We start from the raw sequence: 26,301 nt of genomic DNA on the forward strand, positions 1-26,301 counted from the left end.
AATTGTGTTTTTGATGTGTCACTTTGTAAGCATGTGCATTGTAAGCCACAAGTCAGGAAGAAAAAATATACACAGACTGAAACTTTTGCCAATTGGTCAGTTGGACATTATCTGGTTTAATGAGCAGGAAAATGAACTGAACACCTTTTAACTTTTCACATTGATTTATTTGTATTTTTGGATTGTCTCGCAGCAGCCAGTGCATCTGGTGTAGTGTGTTTTATGAGTGAAAGGAGTTTCAGATTATACTGCTCGCATTACGCAGTAGCTTGCATGGCCCTCAAGAGGGTGCTGTTTTCATACTGACACTATGTATCCAAATTCTTATCCACACTTACATCTAATCTCATCTCTAAATATATTTGTAGTCCTTTGTTCATCATTCCCAATGTCCTGCTGCCAATGTCATAACTTCTGTTAGGCAGTAAATGAGTTTACTAATGAAAACAAGGCACACAGGCAAATCATGGGTTCGGTGATAACTCTGTGTTCTGTCATTACATGTTGAGCAACACACCTAAATATTTTGTGTAATGTCAGAGCCCACCGCTAAATTTGCATTTCAAATACATTCAATACCAGTGACCTTGTCTGTACATGCCCTCTCCACTCGATAACTCTCTTCGCTCCATCGACACCAGTGCTAATGCTGTAGTTGTCACTGTGGAGCCAGCGGGCGGAGCTGGAAATGGGGGAGGAGAGTGTTTAATGTGATCGAGGAATGAATAGATGGAGGGAGGAACAGGCAGGGTGGAAACTGTCCACTTATTCACAAACCAGGCCAACTGTGACATTTTGTGTAGAGGGTATTGGGTGGTAAGCAAAAAAAGGACATCGCTCTTTGGAAAGTAGGAGTGAAGGGTTTAACACTAAATACCATCAGATGGGATCACAGATCCTTTATTTATTTAGTTATTTATTTGTTTGAAAATATGAATTTTTTTGAGACACCGCGGTTATATTTTTAATATTCTTTCTCTAAGTGATTTTGATTATTTCAAAGATAAACAGCTAGAAACATGTTACGTGGATTATGACAAAAGCTGCTAATTGATATCCTTAGTGTTTTTGCTGTGTTTGAACCTGATGGGCTTTTTTATGCAATAGATGTGTATGTGTTAGTGACCAAGCTATCTACTTTTATTTTCAATATTCCTCCTGAGTTAAATACATTGTAATGTTTTGTCTATTTTCCTTTGTATCTGCTGTTGCATGTCTTACTTTGGAATAAGCACTGATTCACTGATTTATGACTCTCTTGCACCATAAGCTATTAAGACAGAGCAATCCAAATGAAAAATTAGCTCCGACTTGAAGGGGAATGTGTGTGCTTGGGGATTTCACACGAACACCATTTTAACCTTATTCAAAATACAGGTAACTTATAAAACAAACATTTACACCAAGTGTCTTTGCAGGACACCTCCTCACAGGAGCACCACTGGAGGGCCTTGGTATCATGCCTCTGTGAGAAATTCTGTCATGCAGTGTCGTGTTGATCATGGTGGTGAGGGTTCTCTCTGGAGCTGCTCTAAAATCTGAAAATGAACTTGACAAGGTATATTTTAAATGACTGTGGTATGCAGTGTAGGTTCTGATAACTCAATAGACAGATGCATATATTTTTGCACCACTGAAATCACAGACATGCAGTTAGGTTTAAGCACTTGTTGGATTTTCTTGTGATTTCACAAGTAAACGAACCGGAGCAAAAGCGCACTTGGAGAAAAGCTTTATTTGGTGGTGGTGGAACCTGGCAGCAAGTCTGCTTGCGCTGCAGCTTAACTCAGAGAACTGTTACCGTGATCGGCCTTTTATACCATGAAGCAAACAGACAATAGATGTACAATGTTGCTTGATGCAAATCAGAATCTAGGTGTTAATGCTAAATTCCCCTTTTGTCTGTGATGGCTGCCATTCGCCCATTACCGGTTGTATTTTGCCTTAATCAGTTGCTTTGGGCTCCAACAGTAACGTGGCGCCAAAGGTGTGAAGCTTTCTTTGTATCTATGGTAATAAGACCATCAGGTTAAACAGTTCTCCTATCATGAACCATGTCTGTTCAGATGTCACTATAATCTTACACACTGCAGTCTCACTATTGTACAGTGGGCTCCAAAATGACTGGAACCCCTGACTGGCAATGCACAAACAATACTTTTAAAAAATATAAACAATATCATTTTCGAAATAAACTCAAAATACCAACATGTGAGAAATACTGTACTTTATTAATGTTTCAATGGAACCAACCAAAATCATACAATTATTTAATACATAATAAATTTCACCAAAATCAAGGTTTCATAATTATTGGTGCTCCTCATTTAGTACTTAGTGCAACCACCTCTGTCAAGGGTAACAGCATGGAGTCTTTTCCTGTAATGTTTGACAAGGTTAAGGAACACATTTGGAGGGATTTTGGACCATTCCTCTATGCGGATCCTTTCAAGATCATTCACATTCTTGGGTTTGCACTTATCAACTGCTTTCCTCAACTCAGCCCACAGGTTTTTGATTGGACTGAGGTCCAGCGACCGAGATGGCCACGGCAGAACATTGATTTTGTTGTCACAGGACCATTTCTGTGTGGATCTCATGGTATGTTTTGGGTCATTGTCTTGTTGGAAAGTCCACCTATGGTCAAGTCCCAGCCTTCTGGCAGAGGCAACCAGATTGTCACGCAACTTGCTTGATACTTGGTGGAATTCATTATGCCATTAATCTTAACCAGTCCCCCTGGACCTCTGGAATTACAAAGTCCCCAAAACATCACTGACCCACCTCCACATTTCACAGTGGGTATGAGGTGCGTCTCCTTGTGTGCATCTCTGTTTTGACGCCAAACATGCTGATGCTGTATCTGACCAAAACGTTTTTGGTCTCATCTGACCAGAGCACCTTCTTCCAGTCATAATTTAAATGACATTTGGCAAGCTCCAAGCGCTTGAGCCTTTGTCTCGGGGTCAGAAAAGGCTTTCTTCTGGCAACCCTTCCAGAGACTGTGGTTGTGGAGGTGGCATCTGATGGTGCTTTTTGAGACCTGGTGAGCCCAATATACCAGCAAGGCCTGCAATTCTTTCACAGTGATTCTTAGAGATTTTGTTGCTTCTCTCACCATCCTCCTCCCTGTCCTAAGGAGCAAAATGCATTTGTGTCCTCCTGCCGTGATGTTTTCAACTGTTTCATATCTTTTGAATTTTTTAATAATTGCCCTGACAGTGCTCAGTGGTATATTCAATCATTTGTGGATCCTCTTGTAGCCATTACCAGACTTATGAAGGTCTATGACCATCTGTCTCTTTTGAACTGCCAGTTCTTTTGTTTTCTTCATGGTGTTGGAAGACAAAGGGATATTGCACACGTGTTACTTCATTTTTACACCCTTATGAAGCAGGAAGTGATGTAATGGCTCAACATAGTTCCTTCACACTTAGAGAAACTTAAATAAGCGGAATTTAATTCCTGGTTTAATTGTGGTAGATGTTATTTACAGTAGCCTGTAAGGGTCCCATTAACTGTGAAACCTTTATTTGGAGGAAACTGGTTTTTAATCGATAAATGATTTTGGTGGGTTCCATCAGACCATTAATATAGCACAGCATTTCTCACATGTTGGTATCTTGAGTTTATCTCTATAATTATATTGTTTATATTTTTTAAAGTATTGTTTGTGCATTGCCAGTCAGGGGTGTCAGTCATTTTGGAGCCCACTGTATGCCTCTCTTTGCAGTTAATATACTGTTGCTAATGAAATGCAAGCAATATGGTATATTACTGTCACTGTGTGCTCACACAGTGCACGGACTCACAATACAGTCCACTAATTCAGAGTTTGGCGCAGTGGGTAGCCCTTTCGCCTTACAGCAAGAAGATCCCAGGTTTGATTCCTGTCCAAGACTTCAAGTATTGACATGCTGGCATACAGAATTATATACCTTTCCCCTGCTCATCAGTATTTGTCAGCAGTTTCATGAAACTACACAGTTCAGTGAGAAAGTCTCTAAACTTTGTTGATGATTCATGATTTAATCAGGAGGGATTTAACAGATGCTTGAATGGAAAACAGATACTTGCATGGAAATGCATGCCATGCTTTCTGTGTGGAGTTTGCATGTTGTCCCTGTGTCTGTGTGGGTTTCCTCCCACAGTCTAAAGACAAGTAAGTCAGGTGAACTGGTGATACTAAATTGCCCCTAGGTGTGAATGTACGCATGAATGTGTTTGTTCGTGTGTCTGCCCTGCGTTGGACCGGTGACCTGTCCAGGGTGTTTAGCCTCCTTTCGCCCAATGAACGCTGGGATAGGCTCCAGCACCCACTGTGGCCCTAATTAGGATAAGCGGCTTAGAAAATGAATGGATAATTGAGAGTTACTCATCTGTCCTTTATGTCTTGAGCTAATTCACAGACATTAATTCAAGACACACGTCATACATGCGTTTGTTCACACTTACCTCCAGTTGATGATGTTTTACGCTAAAGCTTCCATTCAAGCATCTGTTTAATCACTCCTGATTAAGTCATCATGAATCATCAACAATGTTTAGGGTCTTGCTTACTGAACTATGTGGCTTCATGAAACTGCTGACAAATATTGATGAACAGGGCAAAGGTATGTAAATGAATATTCGTATCTCTGTATGCCAGCATGTCAATACTTGAAGTCTTTTTTTTCGTGACTTCAGGTTCCACTTACCATCTGGTGAAACAGGGTGATGAAATGCTCTTTCAAACACAAGGTGACGCAATAAGGAGCAGCCTCTGAAGGGCGTTTGGTGCTTCCCAGCATTTTTTGCACATGGCTGTAGGCAGAAAAGGACTATGACTGCAACCACAGCTTTCTGGATCAGCTTCTTTTCAAAATTCTTTTGTGTCCCTCATTTATGAGTGTTTCGTTTATTTTGGCAGTTATGTATATTTATAAATGGATGTGTCCCCCATACTCTTGAGTTCAGAAACGTAGGCCTATATCTCAAGAATCCGCCTCTCCGTCACAAATCATGTATAATTCCCTAAAAGCAGCTTCTTGTCTCAGACACACCTTTGGTAAGGTCACAGGGCCGCTCTGTGGCTGATGATGAATTAATAAATTAATCTTTGACCATTTTAACGCAGTGATCCATCATGCTGTTGGGATGTCGTGAGGCTGTGTTAATTAACAGTGATGCTTAAAGCAGATGAGCTATATTACTGACAGTAAATCACCCAGCACTATATAAGGAGAAGACCAATATCAGACAACTTTTTTCACAAAGCCATATGGGTATCTCTTTAAAGCACACATATACAAATTCTCAAATACATATGTAGGTTTGACCTCAAATATTTGGTAGTCTCAGATGTTCCTAAAAATATGGTTTAGCTTACTACTGTGTTAGCATTCCTGAAGTGCTTCAGAATTGAGTGGGTTTCAAAACCTTTATAGTTCAATGAACAGACACAGGGCTGAACACAGTTCCAAAAGAATGTTTTATCCAGTCATTGGATATGTTACATACACCTGTGTTTTTAGTTCTATAACAATAGAAATGAAACCAGGATGCCCTTCTTTATTACAAATCAAGTTAAATTGCAGACAATTACAATTAATATTGTAGACATAATCTTCTAGAAAGTAATCTTAACACACCATATTCCCTCTACCTAAGCATCGTGTAAGCTACTTTGTATGCTCCCAGAATATGTGCTGAAAAGTAAACTACAAAACAGCATTCAAGGTAAGAAGCTTACAGGATCAGCAGGAATAGTAAAAAAAAAAAGTTGAACCCCCCCCCCCCCCCCCCCCCACATTTTAAATGATAACCAATTTAATTATTTACCATTTGCCATTAAGCAGTGCAACGCCAGAGAGCTGAAACCCTCCGTATAAAGGATGTATAAGCTAGCTGTACGTGTGGCCAAGTAATGAAAAGATATAAATTAAAAGGACATACAGTAAAAATAAAAGTCCTACAGTAATAATCACTGAAACCATTGATCATAAATTTTAAACAACCTCATTACAAATGAGGACCCTCCCTGTGGCTTGGAGTTGAATAAAATGGCAGCCATTTTAGGAAAGCTTATTCCCTGACTACACTCTTGAGCAGTTGCACAAAATGGTGTTGACCCTAAATTACTTTGAAGGTAAAACAGCATTTTCAATGCCATAGCCCTCCAGACTCAAAGAAACACAATCTTTTGTTCTCACCTAGCACTAACACAGATGGTCAGGCTAATCAATAGCTATGTAATTAGAAGATTATTTGATTCAGGTGTTTCTAGGCGTTTCTATAACAGCAGAAATGTGCGGGTTTTCATGGCTGGACCTGGGAGACACTGTTTTAAAGGTGTAACTTCATCTCTGACAGTGCTCTTAAATTCATATATTCTCTCGTTACGTAGGTATTAAGCCCTCAAACAAAACCAAATTACTTGATTCATGATACTTTGTTGTGTTCTCACAAGGTTATTCTGGGCTGACGGATCATGGAGCGACTGACACTAGATGATAATGTAGTGACAGATGTCGTGTGACAGTACAGTACATGTCACTCTGCTTTAGGTTTATTTCCGTACCAAGGACCCAGTCATCTGACACAGTCCAACTGAATGTGATTTGCTACTTTACTGGTGACAGTAACACAAAACGTCAGCAACTACAAAACCTCAACCGCAATCGAATGGGAGCGATGCGGGCAGAGTGTTTGCATTTCTGAACATCATCTGTCTTCTACATTGCTGATGTAGATGATAAAGGAAGCTATACTTGGGTGTTTCTTTGCAAAGGTCCTTTAGACTGGGGATGCTCAATGTGGGGCTTAAAAAAAAACTCTAGTGGTTTGTGGAGGTACTGTATGGGGGTTTGTTAAAATTGTGATGGAAACGTCAACATCAGATTAAATTCACTTCAATATAATCTCAAGGTTTTATATGAGAAAAATAATTTGGGTTTAAATGGTTCGGCTGACAAAAAAGGTTGGGAACCCCTGCTCTAAACAGTGATAACAAATCAGAGCTTGGAATCTGGAAGCAGCGAGTGCTACTTGGGTGACCATTGATTTATACCATTAACGACTGCCCAGGAAGAACACTGTTGTGGAGCACAGATGAGTTTTCCCACTCGGCTTTGTGTAAACTCAGTCTGTCACCACACTGCTGCTGTGGACTGACAGCTGAGTGCTGGCCACGGTCCTGCTGGCACCGAGTCATGGAGATTTTTTTAGACGGAAGGCGTGTCAAAGGGCAGGTGGAACTTATGCACAGTGCAACATGCACAGGATTTTAAAAATGTCCATTTCCATAGCCAATGTGGAGTAATTAACAAAGGATAAACTAGTAGTTACTATATATATTATTCTTTTGAAAATGCTGTGGTTACATCCAGTTAACACAGCTCACTTGTATATCGGTTATCTCACTCATCTTATATACTGAACACCGTTAACCAGTTCATGAATTTAACAGCTTTCAGTGAGATTTTAAACTAAGGGCATCATGAAACATTGTTTTTTAAAGCTTAAACTACAGAAAGGTGAGATTTAGTGAAACACCAACATTTCTTAGTCATTTTGATTCAGCATTGATTCAGCAAAGGTCACCTACATGCCAAGAAGGGTGTATGCCCTTCTGAAATCTCTTACTATGAAAAGCAATATCCTCAAGGTGGGGTGGGTGGGGATACAAGTCAAAGGAAAAATCCAGAAAATGATGGCATTGATGAGAAAGGTGAAAGGAATGGACTAAAGGGATGGGGTGAAATTTAAGGAAGGATGTAATGAAGGGAGCAAAGGAGGGAAAACAATTTACTGTGGAAGTCACCAACATAAGAAGGGGAGAAGGGAGGACAGGAGGCCCACACTCAGGTAATAGATGGAAATCCCCCCAGCACCTCAGCCCCCCAGCCACCCCTACACACACTCACACACACACACACACACACATGCACCCATGACCCATGAGGGAGGGAATCTCATTTTGCACTGAGTCATAAAATCTGGCTTGCAACATCTCAGTCATAAAGCATCCAATGCAGTTTCATGTTTCAGTTTTTTTCAAACACCTCATTTGAATGTTTATTCTATGCCCACTCAATAGAAGAAATGTACATAAGATGATAAAAAAAGAAAAAAGGTATCATTGTAGCTAAAAGGAGAAGAACATTATGGGAATTTCGAGATCAAACTTTGAATGAGATGTTTGAATAAACAGATGTGAAACACAATGGGAAGAATGGTTTCATGAAAAGGAAAAGGGATGGATGAAACCAGGTGCCATTGATCTAAGGCTTAAGTTACAAAATGTAATTCAAGAATGAAATTGAAAGAAATGTTACAAGACAATGGAATCACACAGAACTCACTAATCTGCTGTGTCCTCGTACTTTTTTATAACGATACTTCAGGTCCCCATGGTTCTGTATTTAAAACAACGCTGACCCTACCCATTTTCGATTTGTGGTATTTGTTTCATTCTGTGGGTAGAGCCTGGAATGCTGTTTGTATTATGACACGCTGCTGAAATATTCTGTAATAAAAATAATAGTATAGCTATGGTTTATCAATGTAATGTTGCATTCTGTCTGATGAACGTATTATTGTTATCATTAGAGCAACTTGAGAGCTCCCGCCATGTGAATACCAATAAAACCTGCAGATAATTTATTAAGTGTGGTTTGGGTTTCTGAATGAAAATGGAACCTCAATATGTAAATGAAAATTACTGCGCAGGTAGGAAATATAGCCCCCCAAAACACAGAGACACACCCAGACACACACACACACACACCCTGCTCTCTTTCAATTTCTGCCACAACCACACTCATTCTGTCTTTCACAAACTCTCCCTTATTGCACACACCAACTCTCTGAAAAGGTAAATCTCTGTAGAGTCCCCCTTTTTCTGTACTATAACCTTAACCCCTCCCTCTCTCCCTCCATCTCTCCTTTTTCTCATGTGTAGCTATATTTTGTTATCTCTTGTTTTTCCTTCCAAGTCTTTCCCCTGTTTCTCTTTCTAACCTTTTTTCAGGCTCATATCACTGAGCTTTTTAAGTCTTTCAATGGATCTGGCTGCCTTTCTATCTCTTGCAGTCCCTCTCTCATTCTGGTTCTTTTCCTGAAGTCAAGACCAAAAGCGCTGCACCCACTCCCTCCTCCCCCACACCTCACGGGATACTGCTTTTATGACCGCAATCTGACACTGCCTCTGTGTCCTATCAGTGCCAAGGCCGTAATTCACCTCAAACTGAGCCAACGGCGAATCACTGTGCACCAATAAATTCCTCTGTCAGAGACCATCCAATAGGAGGCAAGCATTAAATCACTGATGTCAGGTTGGCGGCCAATGGCGTGCCGACGACTATAAATCTGTCAGAAAGAGGGGGGTTCTGTTAATGGGTACTGCATTGCTGCTGGGGAATCAGGGGGTGGGGTAAGGGGGCATGAATAAGGAGGTGTAGTATGAAAAAAAGGAAGAAAGGAAAAGAGATTCATGAAGATAAGAGGCATAGTCTTTTTTCTCCCTTTCTTTTTCTGGCTCCATGTATAGAGATAGTGAGTCATTAAGTGAAAGTCTGACTCAGACACATGTCCAAACTTGTGATGGCAAAAATTGACAGGGTTAAAGTGTTACCCAAAAAAGAATAATGTGGAAAAAAAATATTATGTTTGCAAGATAAGCCTAATCAATCTTTATGTCTTCAAATGTCACAACAACGACAGCAGTTTATCTCTGCTACGGCTATTTGAGTTAGTTATGTTAGTTATTTTAATCTATTATTTACTTAGTCTCGGGGAAAATTAGCACATTTCATAACCTGCCACATCAATTCTTCTTATAGCTGTATGTGGAAATGTTCACTGCCCATTAAAAACAATACATTTATGTATTCTGCTTTAACATGTTCAATATAAATGAGACATCAAGGCTTGCAATTCTAAATTTTAAAATATAAGATGTTATTCAGACATAAATTTGATATTGTAAAACATGTAGCTGTTGGAGTATGGTCAAGCTTTTCTCTCTAACTCTCTAACAGACATGTGTGTTTCCTGGATCTCTCTCTTGTCTGTAGTCAATTTGACAACACTATCTTGCCAACACTGAGTTTATTATGGCTCGTTTTCCTTTCATCTTGTCAAATGTGCAAAATCATGCTGAAAGTTGCCACACTGTAGTAGAAAGCAATTACCTGATGAGTCTGGAAAATAATGAATGTTTCCACTATGTGTTTGCTATGGCTGCTAAGGTTTTACTGCATATTTTGGCAGCAGGAATGTAACTGCTAGAAGGATGAGTTATGGCAGTGGAGTGGAAGAGAGAAAAGTGTGTTGTTCTTGGCCTGCTTTCCACTGGAGCCGAAATGACCAACTGCTCCTTGCAGATGCCTGAATGACGCTCTCAGGACTGGCTGGCATTAAAGCACAGAGGGAAAAAAAATTAGAGGAAAGATGTCACATATCCAGGCTTATTGATGCAATCCTGTGGCTCATAAAAACATAACCTATTGCTCCCATGGCAGCCATTACCGTTAGCCCAATACACCAATATCTGCACGTCTCCTGTCTTTACCAACAGATATACACCCCCCAGAATACTATACTGCAACCAACATTTATGTACATTCCTAATGTATGGACATATTTATACATTTCCAATGTGCTCCCTGAAAGCAAACACATCTTTGCCAACACTACTGTACATATCACACCGTCAACCAATGACTAACACAGCATTTCACATTTGAAGAACTGTCGCTGATTAATCAAGCACATTTTCAAAATCATAGCACTGAAATACTTATGACTTATCCAAAAAACAATCTCACAGGACTGGATGAGTTTAGCCCAAATTCCATTCTGATCATTCTGTTTGATCGTTTGAAACAGTCATATAGTATAATTACCTAATGTTCAAATATTTAAGAAGAACAGTTCTGGGTTGTTTTATTTGTATAACTGATGTAGATATTTGCATTCTAATATCTAGAAAATTTTCATGGAAAAGGCATTTGATCCCTTTAAGAATGATGATTCAAAATATTTAAATACTTATATCAATAAATTTTATACAACAAACACAACAACATAATATTTGCATAGATTTAGCCAATGAGATACTATATTAATCCCCAAACGGAAATTTGGACTCTGCATTTAACCCATCCGAGCACTGAACACACATACTCACACTAGGAGAAGGGAGCAGGGAGCACACACATACCCGGAGCTGTGGGCAGCCGTGCTGCAGGCTGCAGTGTCCGTGGAGCAGTTGGGGATTAGGTGCTTTGCTCAAGGGCACTTCAGCCGTGGATGTTTCCTGCAGGTCCTGGGAATCAAACCGGAGACCTTTCAGTCACATCATAATTTAAACAGCAATAATAAAAATAGATAGAATCTGTCTATCTATCTAAAAGACTGTTGATTATCTGCAAATAATGTTTTGTTTCAGAAAGTTAATGTAAGTATTGCTTATTTCCATGACAAGTCATAACACAATTATTACAATTATTGCACATTCAAAAGTTAAACAAAAACTTTCATAACACAACAGGATTGGCTGAAATAGCCAGTGAATACGTAACTTTTCCTTTGAAATATCCAGAAGAGATATGCTTTCTACAGTTTGTGCTTGTTTATAGGATATGTTGTGATCATTATTAACCACTAAGAGTTTGTTAGGATATAAATAACTACAGAGATGAGAATAAATTTAGAAATAAATTTAATGAGAAAAGTAAAAGCGAAAGAAAAGGAAAAAGAGCAAGCACCACCACATGTACACCACCACAAATTGAATTTATATTTTGGTTGATAACTCTGTGATGCAATCCCTTACTGGGACAGCAGATGGTGCTGTGAAACGACAGGAGCAGAAAAAGAACTATTAGGAATTAATAAACGCTGGCTACAGCAATTTTGTTTCTGTCAACAAAACTAAACCAAAAATAAATAAATACATAAATAAATAAGATAAAATAAGATAAAATAAAAACTTTGAGAAAAGACAAGAGAAGCGCCTCACAGTCTTGTAATGTTATCACACGTGAAGTTCATTTTGAACTAAGAATTGAATTTGCAAACACATAACGCAAATACAAAGTACCTTTTATTATTATTATTATTATTAACCAACAGCTTAGCTACAATGATAAATACTGTTCTATTAATTTACAAAAACTGAACACACTGCCATGATATGCAAACACCAACTGATCTGAAAAACAAAAACGATACAGTAGGGCAAATTCATACCGCTGTAATCTGCATTAGACCTCCTCCATGGACCTCCAGTATTACTGGCTCTTGGTAGAACTAGCCCTTTTATACCAACCAAGAATTAGCTCCCTGTCACCCAAATCCTATCTTTAACCAGTGTAAAAGACAGGGAACAGCTGATGTTAGATAAGCATGAAAGGAGAGGTTTTACCAAGTTTTCCGCGTTACATGAAGGGACAGAGTACTGCCTATGGGAACTATTCATCATATTAATGCAGGGTGCCTCCAATGCTGTTCAGAACGTTCAAAAGGGGCTGGTAAAAAGGCTTTTTTGGATTTACTTAAGCAACATGTAATACGCAGCTACGTGGTGCTGCAGGACTATACGCTGTAAATCAACTGTAGAATGAAAGTTCGACATTTTTTCGAAGAAAAAATAAATAAAAATGGAAGTTTATGCTTTAAAACCATAGTTATTTAAAGCACATTAAGGGTGTATAGTTCGAGAGAGTGAAATGTTTCACGCTATATTGATTGCAGACAGTTTTGTATGACAGCGTTCGGTACTTTTAACAACCATTCACTGCAGAAATAGCAGCTAGTAGAAGTGTCTCATCGTCTAAATGGCCAAATGACGTATATAGCGCAGGCAACATCCCTGGAATTTAAAGAGGCCAAATGAAATATGATGTTCCCTGTAACCAAGTATTCACATTCTGACCGTGGTTTCGACCTTTTTTTCAACTCCTTTTATTTTTAAATGTAATTTATTCCCTTTTATTTAAGTGTTCTACTGTAGTTCAAAAACGCTCTCATTTTTCGACCAACGAGGCCTTCGAATATTTCTTTCATCAAAAATACATTTGAATGCCAATCAATGGCGGTTGTAACCAATCGTTTTTCTGTAAACTTCGACGTTGCTTGTGACAAACCAATCGTTGCCTTCGAGGGGCGCTCACAGTAGTCGGACGTCTTGCGTAGCTTCTGAGCCACAGAGCGTGTTGAAGGCAGTAGCTTGCTTACGCGCTGTAGCGGACAACAATGTCCAAGCAAGAGGTAAGATCGTTTTAAAATAAATATGGACTAAATCCCACTTTTGACAAGTATGAGTCGTTTTGCAATGTACGGAGTATGAATGTTTTTCTTGAAATTTCCCCATGTGGCCTGTTTTTAGCCAGCAAGCCGTTAGCTTACGCGTTAGCTGGCTGGCTTTAACGTACACCTTTGCCTATTGTCTTATTGTTTTCGTTTTGAGTACTCTGTCCTTCCTGCACGACGTGAGAAGTAACGTCATATCGTAGTATCATAAATTATGTGGATATAGCGAGCATGAATACTATCTCACTTGTGCTCTTTATGCGAGTTCATGCAAAGTCCTATCCCTACCGTTCCCGTATTCCATAGGGCGTGCTGTGGGAAGTAGGCCACATGGACGAAAGGTTTTTTCTTTTCCAGTATTGACGCCCTTGGATGTTTTAGCTACTGAATGCACGTTTTTCAAACTGTGTTTATAACCCCAGTTTTGCTGCTCGTCGCCTCTGCTGTGAGAGCGATAAACTGTTTCGTATTTAAACACTGTTTATTCCAGCGACTGGCCGCGGTCAAAAGATGGCGTCGTCATATTTGCCAAGACCGCTTCGATTGCACTAGCTAGCTAATTGGCTGTCTGGCTGGCGTATAAAAATAAGTTTTAGAAAGTCTGACTTGTGGTAGCTGGAGGTTTATGCATCCCGACACTGTCAGTGTGCGAAACTCACATGTTGATGGAGCTGAACGGTAGCTGAAGCTATTAAACAAAGCGTAGCTAATGCTAACTAGCTATCAGAATAAATTTTCAAGACGCTTACATCTTCAGTGCAGTAAGGCAGTTCATTGCAATGCTGAAGCCGGGATTTGCTCTTTTCAAACTAAATAAGTGTTTTGTTCGTAGACTCCTCGGGAGCCAGAGCAGCTCCGCAAGCTCTTCATAGGCGGGCTGAGTTTCGAGACGACGGACGAAAGCCTTCGGGCCCACTTTGAACAATGGGGAACCCTGACAGACTGCGTGGTGAGTGTTAACAAGTCCGTGTTATCGGTCGAATCTCTTTAAAATCCTATTTTCTATCCTCGGCAGTGTATTTTCTTGCCCATTTTAATCCAATATGCATTCGTGTTTACAGGTAATGAGGGACCCCAACACAAAGAGGTCCAGGGGGTTTGGCTTTGTTACATACAGCTCGGTGAGTGAAGTGGATGCTGCGATGGATGCCCGTCCACACAAAGTAGATGGGAGAGCCGTGGAACCGAAGAGAGCCGTGTCTAGAGAGGTGAAAACAAACAACAGTTTTGATGCTTTTATTGGTCCCATCACCATATTCTTGAACTATTCCTCCATATTTTTAGTAGTTGTTTGAATATTGTGATAAACTGTGTGCGTCTGCTGATAGCTGGTGGTATACTCACTGGCTATATACTCCGCTAAGAGAGAAGCTGCAGCCTCCAATTACAATTCAACAGTTTTATTCCAGTACAGAGCAGGTTTACAAAGAGGTGCTCAAGTATGTATGTGTGTGGTGTCCTCTAAAAATAAGTACAACAGGGTAGATGAATGTACGGAATTGATGTTCAAACAAATGAGGTAATAAGATACCATATAGTAGGTTGCTAAATCACGCAGCTTCAAGTTTTTGCTACTGGGCAACAGCCTATGAACACAAATGGAACATATAAACTCCAATAACCATGTGGCTTACTAGTGGTGCGAACAGCACAGAGGGAGATATGCTTCGGTAAATTGACTGGTGCCATAACTTGGATTAACCTTCAGGTTGACAGTAAATAAATGAACTACAAATTAGCAAATATGCATCCACAGAAAATACACCTCTATCAGTTATTATTACTAATTAAGCATCCTCTTTCGTGCAGCAGGTTTCACAACGGGACTACTGAAATATGTAAACTATACTGAAATCAAACTTAACAAAGGAGAGATGTCAACATGTTTACTAATAATTGCAACTATAAACACGAGTAAATTAAAGCACTAGTGTGTTTATCACTCATAGTATGTGCACTTAACATTTTTAGTGATGTAGACACAGTTACACAGCATCAGGTTTATGCTAGCTCGACAGGGGTAATGAGCAGCTCTGCTCATGTTGGGAGCTGACTACAGAATGAGCAGGTACACGTGCACGGGTCTGTGAGTCCAAGGAGTGACGTAATCTCACCAAGTCCAGCAGAGAGTATTGCACAAATATTCGTGTCAATATGTAACTATATGAATTTTTAATCCTTGTGAGAAGCAAGTGTATGTTTGTTGGTTTCTGTGTGTTGCCGTCCGTTTGTGCATTGAATTTGTGCAAGAAACAGAATACCAGTGGGATCAGAGATGTGTAAAAGCATGATATATTAACATATTTTCAATCGGTCATCTTTAAGGTACTTAAAAAAAATTTCACTATTTTTTGAATCAGGATTCATCCAGGCCAGGTGCACACTTGACAGTGAAGAAGATATTTGTGGGTGGAATCAAGGAGGATACTGATGAAGAACACCTGCGAGACTATTTTGGACAGTTTGGCAAGATTGAGGTTATTAATATCATGACAGAGAAGAACAGCGACAAGAGGAGGGGCTTCGCTTTCATTACGTTTGACGATCATGACTCTGTCGACAGGATTGTCAGTGAGTGAACAGAAATTTGTTTCTCTGAGTGTTGGCTAATCACAAAGACTGGTCAACTGACACATGACAGGAGTTGTCTAGATAAAAGAAAATTGTGGTCCTGTTTGTGATGTTATCTATGACTGACCAGTGAATACTTTGAATCCACAGTCCAGAAGTATCATACAGTGAATGGTCATAACTGTGAAGTTCGGAAAGCTCTGTCCAGGGAAGAGATGAACAGAGTTGGGATGAACCCAAGGGGTAAGGTGGCTCTTGGTAGATTCAGAATGTTACTACCCTCAGTAATAACAAATAAAGAGTCCTCTGTCTTGATGTATATCTATCTATATATGCCTATTGTCCATTCAAAAATAAATTTTTAAAATAATTTTGTGTTCTCCATCCTTTTTTTTTTTTACAGGAGGCCGTGGTGGAGGCGGCGGAGGGAACTTTGGTGGCAGAGGTGGTGGATATGGAGGTCAGTTCAGCTGCATTTATTTATTTTATTTTGTGTGCTTTTGTGCTTGTTTTCTCTTTTATTTTAACTGCTGTACTCTCTCTCTGATCCGTGCATTGTGTGAAAACCTTTGTTTTACACAGGAGGATATGGGGGAGGAAGAGGAGGGTACGGTGGAGATGGCTATAACGGTTACGGAGGAAACGGCGGTAAGCTCGGTTGTTGTTGCATTTCCGGTGACTACACCACTTCTGAGACGCAGGACAGATGTTGCAGAAACAACATTACACTTAGACCTGTGGATTGTCAGTATGGGAGCACTGAAAGGAAAGCACAGATTTTTTTGGATCCTAACTCTCTCCTCTGTCCCTGTAGGTGGCTATGGTGGTGGAGGTCCTGGCTACGGTGGTAACCGTGGTTACGGTGGTGGCGGCGGAGGTGGAGGCGGTGGCTATGGCAACCAGGGTGGTGGCTATGGAGGGTATGACAACTATCCTGGCGGTGGCGGAGGGAACTACGGTGGCGGTGAGTAAACTTGCAGCATGCATTTTCACATGAGGTCTTCTGTTAATTACGTAAAGACAAGTTTTGAAATAAGGATGCATTGGTTTCTCTTGTATGCTGGTAACTCATTATGATCATTTGGCTTGAGAGAGAAACGTGTTCGGTATGGCAGCATAGTCATAGCAGATGTTTGTGTTGTGTTGCCCGGGACCAGTTGGTTTCATTATTGAGTTAAACATCACAGGTAACTTTGGAGGAGGAGGAGGTGGTGGCGGTGACTACAATGATTTTGGCAACTACAACAACCAGTCGTCTTCTAACTACGGCCCAATGAAAGGAGGCAATTATGGTGGTGGGGGAAGGAGTGGCCCATATGGAGGTAAGCGTGTGTGGGAGATACGTCTGGGGTTTTTTTTTTTTCTTTTTTTTTTGTCGCATTATAAATTTTCACAGATCATCTGACCTGTTTGCTGTTCATATTGTGCATATAAAGTTAACTTCAAATTGAATGAACTCACTGCAAAACCTCTTGGTTCTTAAGCATCTTTTAAATGACAGCAGTTTGTCAGGCAGGTGTGCCCTTCGGGTTGTCCTGGGTAGTTAATGTAGCATTGGGTCAGGCAGTGTTGGTGGTAATCTTACGTCTACCCGTGATGCACTGTAGGTGGGTACGGCGGTGGCTCTGGAGGTGGTTATGGAGGTGGCTCTGGAGGGAGAAGGTTCTAGAAGCCAGGTAAGCACTGTCCTCTTGCTCCTCTGCTGAGTTGGTGGCTGTCATCACTTTCCACCAGTTAGTGTTCTTGGCTCATCCATATACCAGACCCCCTCTCCCTCACCCTCACGTGTCATCGGATCATTGGACTACTGACCTTGTCTCCTCTTATAAGAGATCGCATAATCTTTAGAGCCATTCTAGACCATGCTCTTATGTGAGTGCTTGTTGAAGTGTGCCATAAATGCGTGTTGAATTGAGTTCTGAGTATGGGGATCCAGTAGCAAACCTTCACCACTTGCAAAGCTCACTATCCAGACTCTGAGAAGCAAGATTTGAGGTGAAAATCAAACCCCTGCATTCTACAGTCTTGGCATTTTTTGAAATCACCCCCCTCTTGCCTTTTCTCCATGCCGTGAAAACAGCTTAGCTGACCTGAAGGTTTGCTTCTGCGCAGTTTTTTTTTTTTGTTTGTTTTTTGTTTGTTTGGTTTTTTTTCCCCATCCCCTTCATTATAGCTCTTAATGAAGAAAGCCAAAGAGAGGTGCAGTGTTTAACCGAATGTATGTTCCGTATTGTCCAACAGGCCACAGTACTTAGGAGAGGAGAGCCAGAGAAAGGTGACAGGGAAAGGAAGCAGGTTTACAACCTAGATCTGCCCAGCCACACAGCGTGGTGACGCTATTTACGTCTGCCAGATGAAGAGAACGTGTACAATAGGAGAGGAAAATCATGTGGGGAATGCAGGGGGGGGGGGGGGGGGGGGGGGGGCTTGGGGCAACTAAAACTTTTTTTTTTCCTGTCTAAACAGTGTCCTTAAGGACATTTATTAGTTTGTAGTTATTCCCTTATTGTCTGTGAAGTGTAAAGCATTCCAAGTGGGGTTTTGTGTAGGGTTTGGTTTTTTTTTTTTTTTTGTGTTGGCTTTTTCTTCGTGCCCTGAGGGTGTACTTTTAAATGTAAACCACCACCAATTAAGATTAAATAAACCGCTTTTCAGTTTTTTACGTAACTGTGTATTTCATGGATCCTTATGACAGCTCTTGACAGTAGCATCTGTTGAATCAGGGATGTAACTTGAGCAGGATGGAAGTTTGGCGCACACATCTGTGATCCATAAGAAGACCTTTTTAAATTAGTACATTGCCTAAATTTGGTTTGGGATGTATGCATGTATTTCGATTGATCAAATTATGAAAGAAGTGCAGAGTGAAAACCCTCCTTTTTAGTTTTTCAGAGTTACCTGAAAAATAGCTTTTTTTCTTAAAGTGCAAGGATCTGTTTGTGGGGAGTTTCTGGAGGGCAGGGAACAAAGCTGCTCTAAAAAGTGCTAGTTAAAGGCGCATTATTATACATAACCTTGGGTCGACTCATTGAGAGTTGGCAGCTGAGATGCTAGCCAATGAGAAGGAGCCAGCTTAAAAGGCTAGCCAATGAGAAGAGATGACTTTGAAGCTGTCCAAAGAAGAGAGGCTAGCCAAATGGAAGAGCCAGCTGAGAGGCTAGCTATTGGGAGACACCAGCTAAGAGAGAGAAGTAGCAAGATCTTCGCATGGAGCCAGAGAAGCAGGGGACAGCAGTCTTTTTGAGTACAGATGGTTGCTCTTGTGAGACTAGCAAGTGGCAGCTACAAAATTAAGGTATTTAAAATACCAGACTGGTAGGTAAGAGGAGAATTTTTAATCCGCTTTCATGTGTAAAGTCTTTGCTGTTCACACTTTGAAGATAGTAGTTACTGTTTTTTCTCATGCTCTACTCAGCCAAGGCAAACTTTGACTGCTTTGCTAGAACCCCCAATTTCTGGATCTAAGATACAGAGGCCGAGTGGTTCTATATCTAAATTTTTCCTATGTAAGGCAGCTGTAATTTCGGTAGTTGTTAGTGCATGAGCAGGTATTGTCTACGTGTCAGCTGTCAGCCTAAGTAGCAGCATGTAGTTGTGCAAATGTTCAGTGACTATCTTGAAAGCAACAGCTGTTGTTTGTTTCCTTCCTTCAGAGTTTTAAATGGGACGAATCTGTTGCCTCATTGCGACCAGCAGAAGCAAGTTAAGAGCCGTTCATCGAATGATGTGAAACCTCAGGTTTGTGCTTTCTTCAAACACTTCCACAATAACTTTATATTTGTTTGTTTGTAAAAATTGATCAAAGTGATTTTTATGTAGTTATTTTCATCATTATCTTTGCTTTTAACCAGTTTTGTCTTTTATTTCAGGGCAGTTTTACTGGTGGACCAAAGTGAGAGCTGCAGGACAGCTTTTGGAAAAAAATTGATTTTGAGGGCATTAAAAAAAAAAAGACTTTGCTGGCCAAACTGATCATCTTATCAGTGTGTAAGGTCAGGAATTAGGGGTATATGAGACTTCATATGGGAAAAGATCTTGCATAGTGTGTCGCCCTCATCTTACACTCCTGTCTTGTCTTAAATATATATATGTATGTATATATATATTTTTTTTAGAGATGTGTCCACTTTTTAATGTTTTATTTATTTTTTCCAGATATGATACAAACTGTTTTTCCATAAAATCTGAACTGTCGTAAGACAGTAATAAAATGAATGGAATGTTACACATACAGCATGTTGTTTTTAGCAGAAAATTATATTAAAAATTGAATTCATATTTTGTGTTCAGATCTTATTTACAATTCAAGCTCCTGCTTGTGCGACAAACTACACAGAGCCCTCTCCCTCTCCAGAGCAAGTAGTGTGATACTAATTGAATTTTTTAAAAATGCTCTGTAACAGCTTCTGAGATGTTGATCATCCTATTCCTTCATGCTCTCTTTTGATAATGTTGCGCCCCCCCACATCCTTACTAGTAAAGCACTCTTTGGTTTTCTAGAAGTCGGCTGCCATACTCTAATGGAATGCAAAATGTGTCCATAAATTTTAGGTCGTTGGGCAGCTTAACCTAGAGTTCAGGCAATAGGGGGGAAGCTGTCTGAATATAGAGGTCAAGACCGTTTATCTCGCCGAAGAAGAAAGGCAGGGTGAGGAGGAAAGGATGCCTAAAGGTTCTGGGCCTTTTAAAGAGAAACCAAATGTTCAGAGATACACAGGGAGCGAGCTTTTCACACCGACCAAAGAACACGCACAATGCTAGCACACTGACTGCAGCGTTGTGTGACAGGCTACTCATGCAGATATCTATCACTGATTGAAAATTTTGCAGGTCTCTGTGTAAGACATTAGCACAGATACAGATATTTATATCAGTCGGTGAGAGACAAGTTTATGAAACTCTTTGACAATTTAGCTTGCTCTCAGGCATGAAATATTCTCCTAATGCATTCATTATATTAAAAAAAAAACCTGGTTCTTAGTTGCTCCTGCTTCATCCTCCACTGGTGCCTCTCTCTGTTTTTACTGCCTCCAAGCTAGACAGTATGAAAGGCAAGACACGTGCTCTTATTGGCTACCCTCCCTTTCAGTTATCCGAAGGCCCGGAAGAGTTATGAGGTCCATAAAAGAGGCAGATAATGCATTGTTAACTAATTCTGTGTGCTTGGAGCTGATATATCCATTGCTCTAAATCTTGATGACTGTAATAAAAGGCAAATGGTAATGCTTTGTCTGGTGTTAGCTGAGCTCATACACTTTTAATGGAGAGGAAGCTAAGAGGGAGGGGCTAAGGGACACAAAGTGGGCTTGTGTTAGAGTTTTGAAGCGACACAGGTAATCTGGGATGTGTTGGTGACGTTGGAAAAAGAGACAAAGACTAGTTCGTAATTCTTCACATTTTATTACTGCAGTATTGTTTAATTAATGAACCTAAACAAAAAGCTCTCCGTGTGTAAAGAAAAGATTTAACTCTGTGTATAAAAAGATCAAGGCTTCAGAAAGGTGCGCTATGATGTGTTCCCGGAGTGAAAGAACAAAGCAAAACTAAATTAGGAGAGCTCCTGAGGTAAAGAAAAGGAGTTTGGAGTGAATTTATTTTATGAGGGTGTACATAATAGAAACTAAAATCTTAAAAGGAATTTACACGAAAGACCTGCTTTTGATTCTGCTTCCCTTTTTAAGCATATCTCTCACAGGTATGCTGTATTCCATGTCAAGAAAGGCAGAATCCTTCTGGGTTTAATTAATCTATTATATAGCTACATGAAATTTTAATTAGCTCATGGTAAGAATAAAGCTTGGGCTTTAATATAAAGATGGAAAATGTTTAACCTGGTGATTTTTTTAAAATGATTAATTTCTGTTTGCACAGGGTGGTGTGAGTTTAAGAAAGCATAATCTTCCTCTGAGCAGCTGTAATTCCCTTCTCTCCATCCTTTGTGTAGATAACACAAATGCCAACAGCTGTCAATTTGACTGATAGATCTTCCAAAGCAAGGCCTATGTTTGACAAAGCTAACTTTCCTGTGGTGTGAGAAATTAGCCAAGGGTTAGATGAAGCATAACTGCATGCCTCTTCTTCACCAGATGAACTAGTGTCAGTATGCATTTCTGCCAGCTTTTCCATGAGCTCAGTATCTCTTCCCAGTCACCACACATGTTGTTCTCAGGGACCCTGAGCAAAAATGCGATTCCTGATCAGGGAATGCAAACGTGGCAGTGTAGACACACTACGTCAAAAGTCAAGTGGAAGAATCCGGAATGTGCAGATGGAAGACATGCCCTGAAACTCCTTTAAACATTGTTCGCCAGCAATTCATATTTATTATCTCGTCAACCCGAGAAGTTTTTTTTTCCTTTGCAATAATTTGCAGCTTATACGTGTGAAATTGGTTTCTTAGATTTTATTTTTTTTTAAATCTACCTATATGTGTAGGTAACTCTCATGAACAGGGATTCGTTATGGAATATTATGTACTTACTGTATGAATGTGTTTGCTGTCTTTCCAACGTATTTTTTCATTTAAACGCCATTGTTTAGATGGTCATTTGCAGTTGGTGTTATCTTCTTCACATACATTTGGGCAGTGCTTATACCTGTTTGAATGCAGCAGCATGTTTCTAACTTGCCCATATGATGTCATAGTCCTGGACAAGGCTCAACATAGCTGTTACTGGTGTTAACCAGATGTCAACTGACAAGAAAGAACCTTGTTTAGAGTTGGTTTCAATCAGGTGTACTGTGCTGTACTTGGTTCATATTTCATATTTTCATATTTCTTGGTTCATCTTTTTCTATGTATTTCTATGCATGTAATCTTTTTTCTATGTATCATAACCAATGTTGACCATTGGTTCTGAGCAAAAAAGAGCTCACTGATGATAGTGATGAAGAGCAAGGTCAGACTTAGTCAGAAAATGTCATTGGAAAATGGAATTCCATCTTTTCAGCTTTGCTGGGTAGAGTTATGATGGCTGAATAAGGAACAGTCTCTACACCAAATCAGTGTTTCTCAATGAGTCACAGACCCTTGGTCAGCCATCAGAAAAAATTATGTGGACCACATTACAGAATAGGATCAAATAAGAAACGCTGAGGAGGAAAAACTAGCAAGACAGAAGTCTGCATGTTATTTAACATGAGGGTGAAAACACAAGTTTTAAAGACCAGAATGATTGAAACTGTTTGGGTAGCCCTCTATGGGGAGTTGAAAAGATGAAGTGCCTTTTAGCTTCAGGGTCGCACGCTGACATTTGATACGGAGGTTAATGGTTCTTTAAAAACAGAAATATGAACGGTGCTTATGAAATGACAGACTCTTAATGATTGCAGCAGTTTCTCCCTTAAGCATGTGCAAATGTGTGTCAGATGTGTTGCCCTGGCAACAGTAGCAGTAGTGCGAGTCTCCTGCCGAACACCTCATCCATCTGTTTCCTGTTTTGAGTGTCCAGAATCAGCAGGACAAAAGTGACAGACAGGAAATGACCCTGTTACTATCAGCAGGGGGAAATCGTATGGGGAGAACAAGGAAAAAGAGAGGGTGTGATGGGTGAGGAAAAACCAAAGAAATTAAATGAGATTGCGGGCTTTGTGATCTCCAGCAGAGGGCAGACGGTATGGAGGGACGGTGGGAAGGTGCGATCAGGGGATGGTGTGAGAAAGTAAGAATAAGTGAGGAGGGGTAGAGTGATCACGATCACGAGCGGGACAGAGAGCAAAAAAAAAAAAAAAAAGAAAAAGAAAAAGAAAAAAAATCCTCCGAGACATACTAAGACATTTTTCACGCTTCTGTGCGGTGCAGTATGGAACAGTAGTGTGATCGGAGATAGAAGTAGGCTAGTTGTGCTGGCATTTGAATGTACGCAGGGTTTTTCTTTACCCATTAAATGACTGTGTGCATTTTGCGTATTGTCATTTCGCAGTTTTTAGAGTCTCTTTATAGAGAATTGCGTTGGAACTGCGGTAGGTCTCACATCATAATAATTTCAATACTTTAGGTGCCAAAATCTCATATAACACTTTGTCGCTTCAGACCGTGTTTTGCATCAATTTCATACTGTCCTAAATAAGTTTTCCGAGTTATCCAGATGTGTATTACTATGAAAGCGTCGGTTCATTCTGAGGTTTTCCAACTATGTTTCGGGGAAAAAACCCAGATTATGGAAATTTGGAGTCAGATGCAGTTACAAAGGCCGCCCACAATATGTAGTTTATCCAGATGTGTATTACTATGAAAGCGTCGGTTCATTCTGAGGTTTTCCAACTATGTTTCGGGGAAAAAACCCAGATTATGGAAATTTGGAGTCAGATGCAGTTACAAAGGCCGCCCACAATATGTAGTTTAATGTAGTTACAAAGTTCGTCCACACGATGTCAGCAAAGTGCGAGCAGATTCTGTGTTCTCGCACACAAGGTAACCCTACAACGCTGCGTATGTTTCATTACATTAAGGACAATGTAAGTTGGGACAGTGAACAGGACCGGTCCCTAGTAAGACAATGCTCAGTTAAAACATTTTAGACACATTGTCATTAAATTCTATTTGGAATTTTTTTCTCTCAGATTTCAGTCAGATATGGAATATTGTAGGACCTGTCCGACAAATTATCTAAATGAATTAAAGAGAGAATGACTAAAATATTACTTTAGATTACTTTAGAGTGCATTGTACATAATATTCTTCCTTCAGCTGTCATGTTGTAATTACAGGTCCCTCTCAGTTCAAAGTTTCTACCCAAACATGGATACAGCATTTCTTGGTGTCTTTTTAAATCTTACTATTGGTGATTTCAATAAATAAATAAATTAATTAAAATGTCATTAAACGTGGCTGGGGTGTGAGGGTTTTCATACATGCTGTATAGCGTTATTTTCATGCATTTCCCCCGTGAATACTGTTAAGATTCAGTTCTTCATTAATAAGTGTTGCAAAGTAAAATAAGTAAAGAAACACACACAAAGGTGTACAAAACCTTTAATGAGCCTTTTGACATTCTTAAATTGCAATATCCCTCTTTTCTTAAAGATCGTTTTCCTTTTGCTCAGAGTCTGACACTTGATCAACCAAACTACTTAATGCAAGATGCAGTAAAAGTTCCACAAGGGGGCGACAGTGTGCCGATAAATTGAGATTGACAGCTGGAGGCACTTTCTGGCTTTTCAAACTCTTCATTGTCTAATTGTTAGTTTTCCGGGTTCAGGGTGCAGGATAAGGAAGGACGATACTTGAAATATCACACAATTTGCATTTAATCTGATCAAACCTTTTACCAGTTACTGATGCCTTTTTGAGATTCTGATATACAGGCACATATGAAAAACCTGGAGTGTGGATGCTTCATAATAATGGCACTGAAAGCTATGGAACATGCTGGAATATGGCTTGGGCTGAGTAAAATATGTTAGTCATTTATCAGAAAAGTATTTGTATCCATTTTTTTCCCCACACAGACATAAAATTATAATGAGGGAAGTCTTCAAGTCTTACAGCACTTTCACTTATCAACTTCCAGGCGATAATGACATCAGTGGTTTTGATTATTTGCACACACTGAATGATCTCATTCATCACTACAAATGTCAGCGTGTATCCACAGCCAGTGGATTCAAGTTTATTCATTCTTTTATTTGTTTTTAAGCAGGCTTTCATTACTGATTTCGCTAGTGATGTAAGCTTGGGTAATTGATTTAGTATTTTACACCAGTGTGTGACTTACTAGAAGATGTTTGTGTTATGTATGAGGAAAATGTTCATTCCACTTGCTTTCAAAAGAGAAAATGTGTGTGTGTGTGTGTGTGTGTGTGCGTCTGTGTGTGCGTCTGTGAAAGCATATTTGTGTGTGGGTGGCATGTGTAAACACGTGGAAGTGTGTGTGTATGCGCGCGTGTTTATGTGTCTGTGAGTCATGTGTAAGCATGTATGTTTGTGTGTGTTCGCTGTGTAGCATGTGTAAGCTAGTGGAAGTGTGTGTGTGCGTGTTTGTGTCGTGTGTGTATGTGTGTGTGTGTGTGTGTGTGTGTATGGCATGTGTAAGCGTGTGTGGTAGCTGAGTCTAAGCATCTGTTCTGCCTGGAGCCTGCGGCACTCTCACAGAGCAGGAACGAACTGTCTGAGGACTTCTCGTCCCCCCAACTCTGCTGCCAGTTCCCCCGTCAATCCACAGGTCTCATCAAAGCCCAGCCACGCCCCAGACCCTGGGCTCAGGAATGAAGCCACTGCGACGCTGAAATGTAGCAGGGAGTGGGAAGGTTTCTTCCTTCAAGGGCTGTGCAGCCTGATGTTGTCACTCATGAGCTCCATTCTTCACAGAGTGTTTTAAAGTGAGAGCATCCCTTACCCGGGGTGACCTCTGTCTGAATCTGCCTGTTCTCAATGAGTAAACCACCTGTGATGAAAGAATGATATGAGGGCAAGTTTCTTCATTTTCTCCTGTG

The 26,301-nt window shown here is 40.1% G+C and overlaps 1 protein-coding gene across 2 annotated transcripts; it reads left to right on the forward strand.

The window, feature by feature from the left end:
• Positions 1 to 13,170: 13,170 nt before the first annotated feature.
• Positions 13,171 to 18,283, forward strand: hnrnpa1a (heterogeneous nuclear ribonucleoprotein A1a). 2 transcript variants are annotated; one of them, XM_030776489.1, is made up of 11 exons: positions 13,171 to 13,254; positions 14,129 to 14,245; positions 14,358 to 14,504; positions 15,657 to 15,867; positions 16,018 to 16,110; positions 16,271 to 16,327; positions 16,450 to 16,515; positions 16,682 to 16,831; positions 17,055 to 17,189; positions 17,475 to 17,543; positions 18,109 to 18,283. In XM_030776489.1, the coding sequence occupies exons 1-10, from the start codon at positions 13,240 to 13,242 to the stop codon at positions 17,534 to 17,536; spliced, it is 1,053 nt and encodes a 350-aa protein (XP_030632349.1). In that variant the 5' UTR covers positions 13,171 to 13,239; the 3' UTR covers positions 17,537 to 17,543; positions 18,109 to 18,283. The 2 variants fall into 2 exon arrangements, with proteins under 2 accessions (XP_030632349.1, XP_030632350.1); XM_030776490.1 differs by having other exon boundaries at positions 16,274 to 16,327.
• The last annotated feature ends 8,018 nt before the right edge of the window (positions 18,284 to 26,301 follow it).

The sequence above is a fragment of the Chanos chanos genome, chromosome 6 (assembly GCF_902362185.1).
Source record: "Chanos chanos chromosome 6, fChaCha1.1, whole genome shotgun sequence".
Classification (NCBI taxonomy): Eukaryota; Metazoa; Chordata; class Actinopteri; order Gonorynchiformes; family Chanidae; genus Chanos; species Chanos chanos.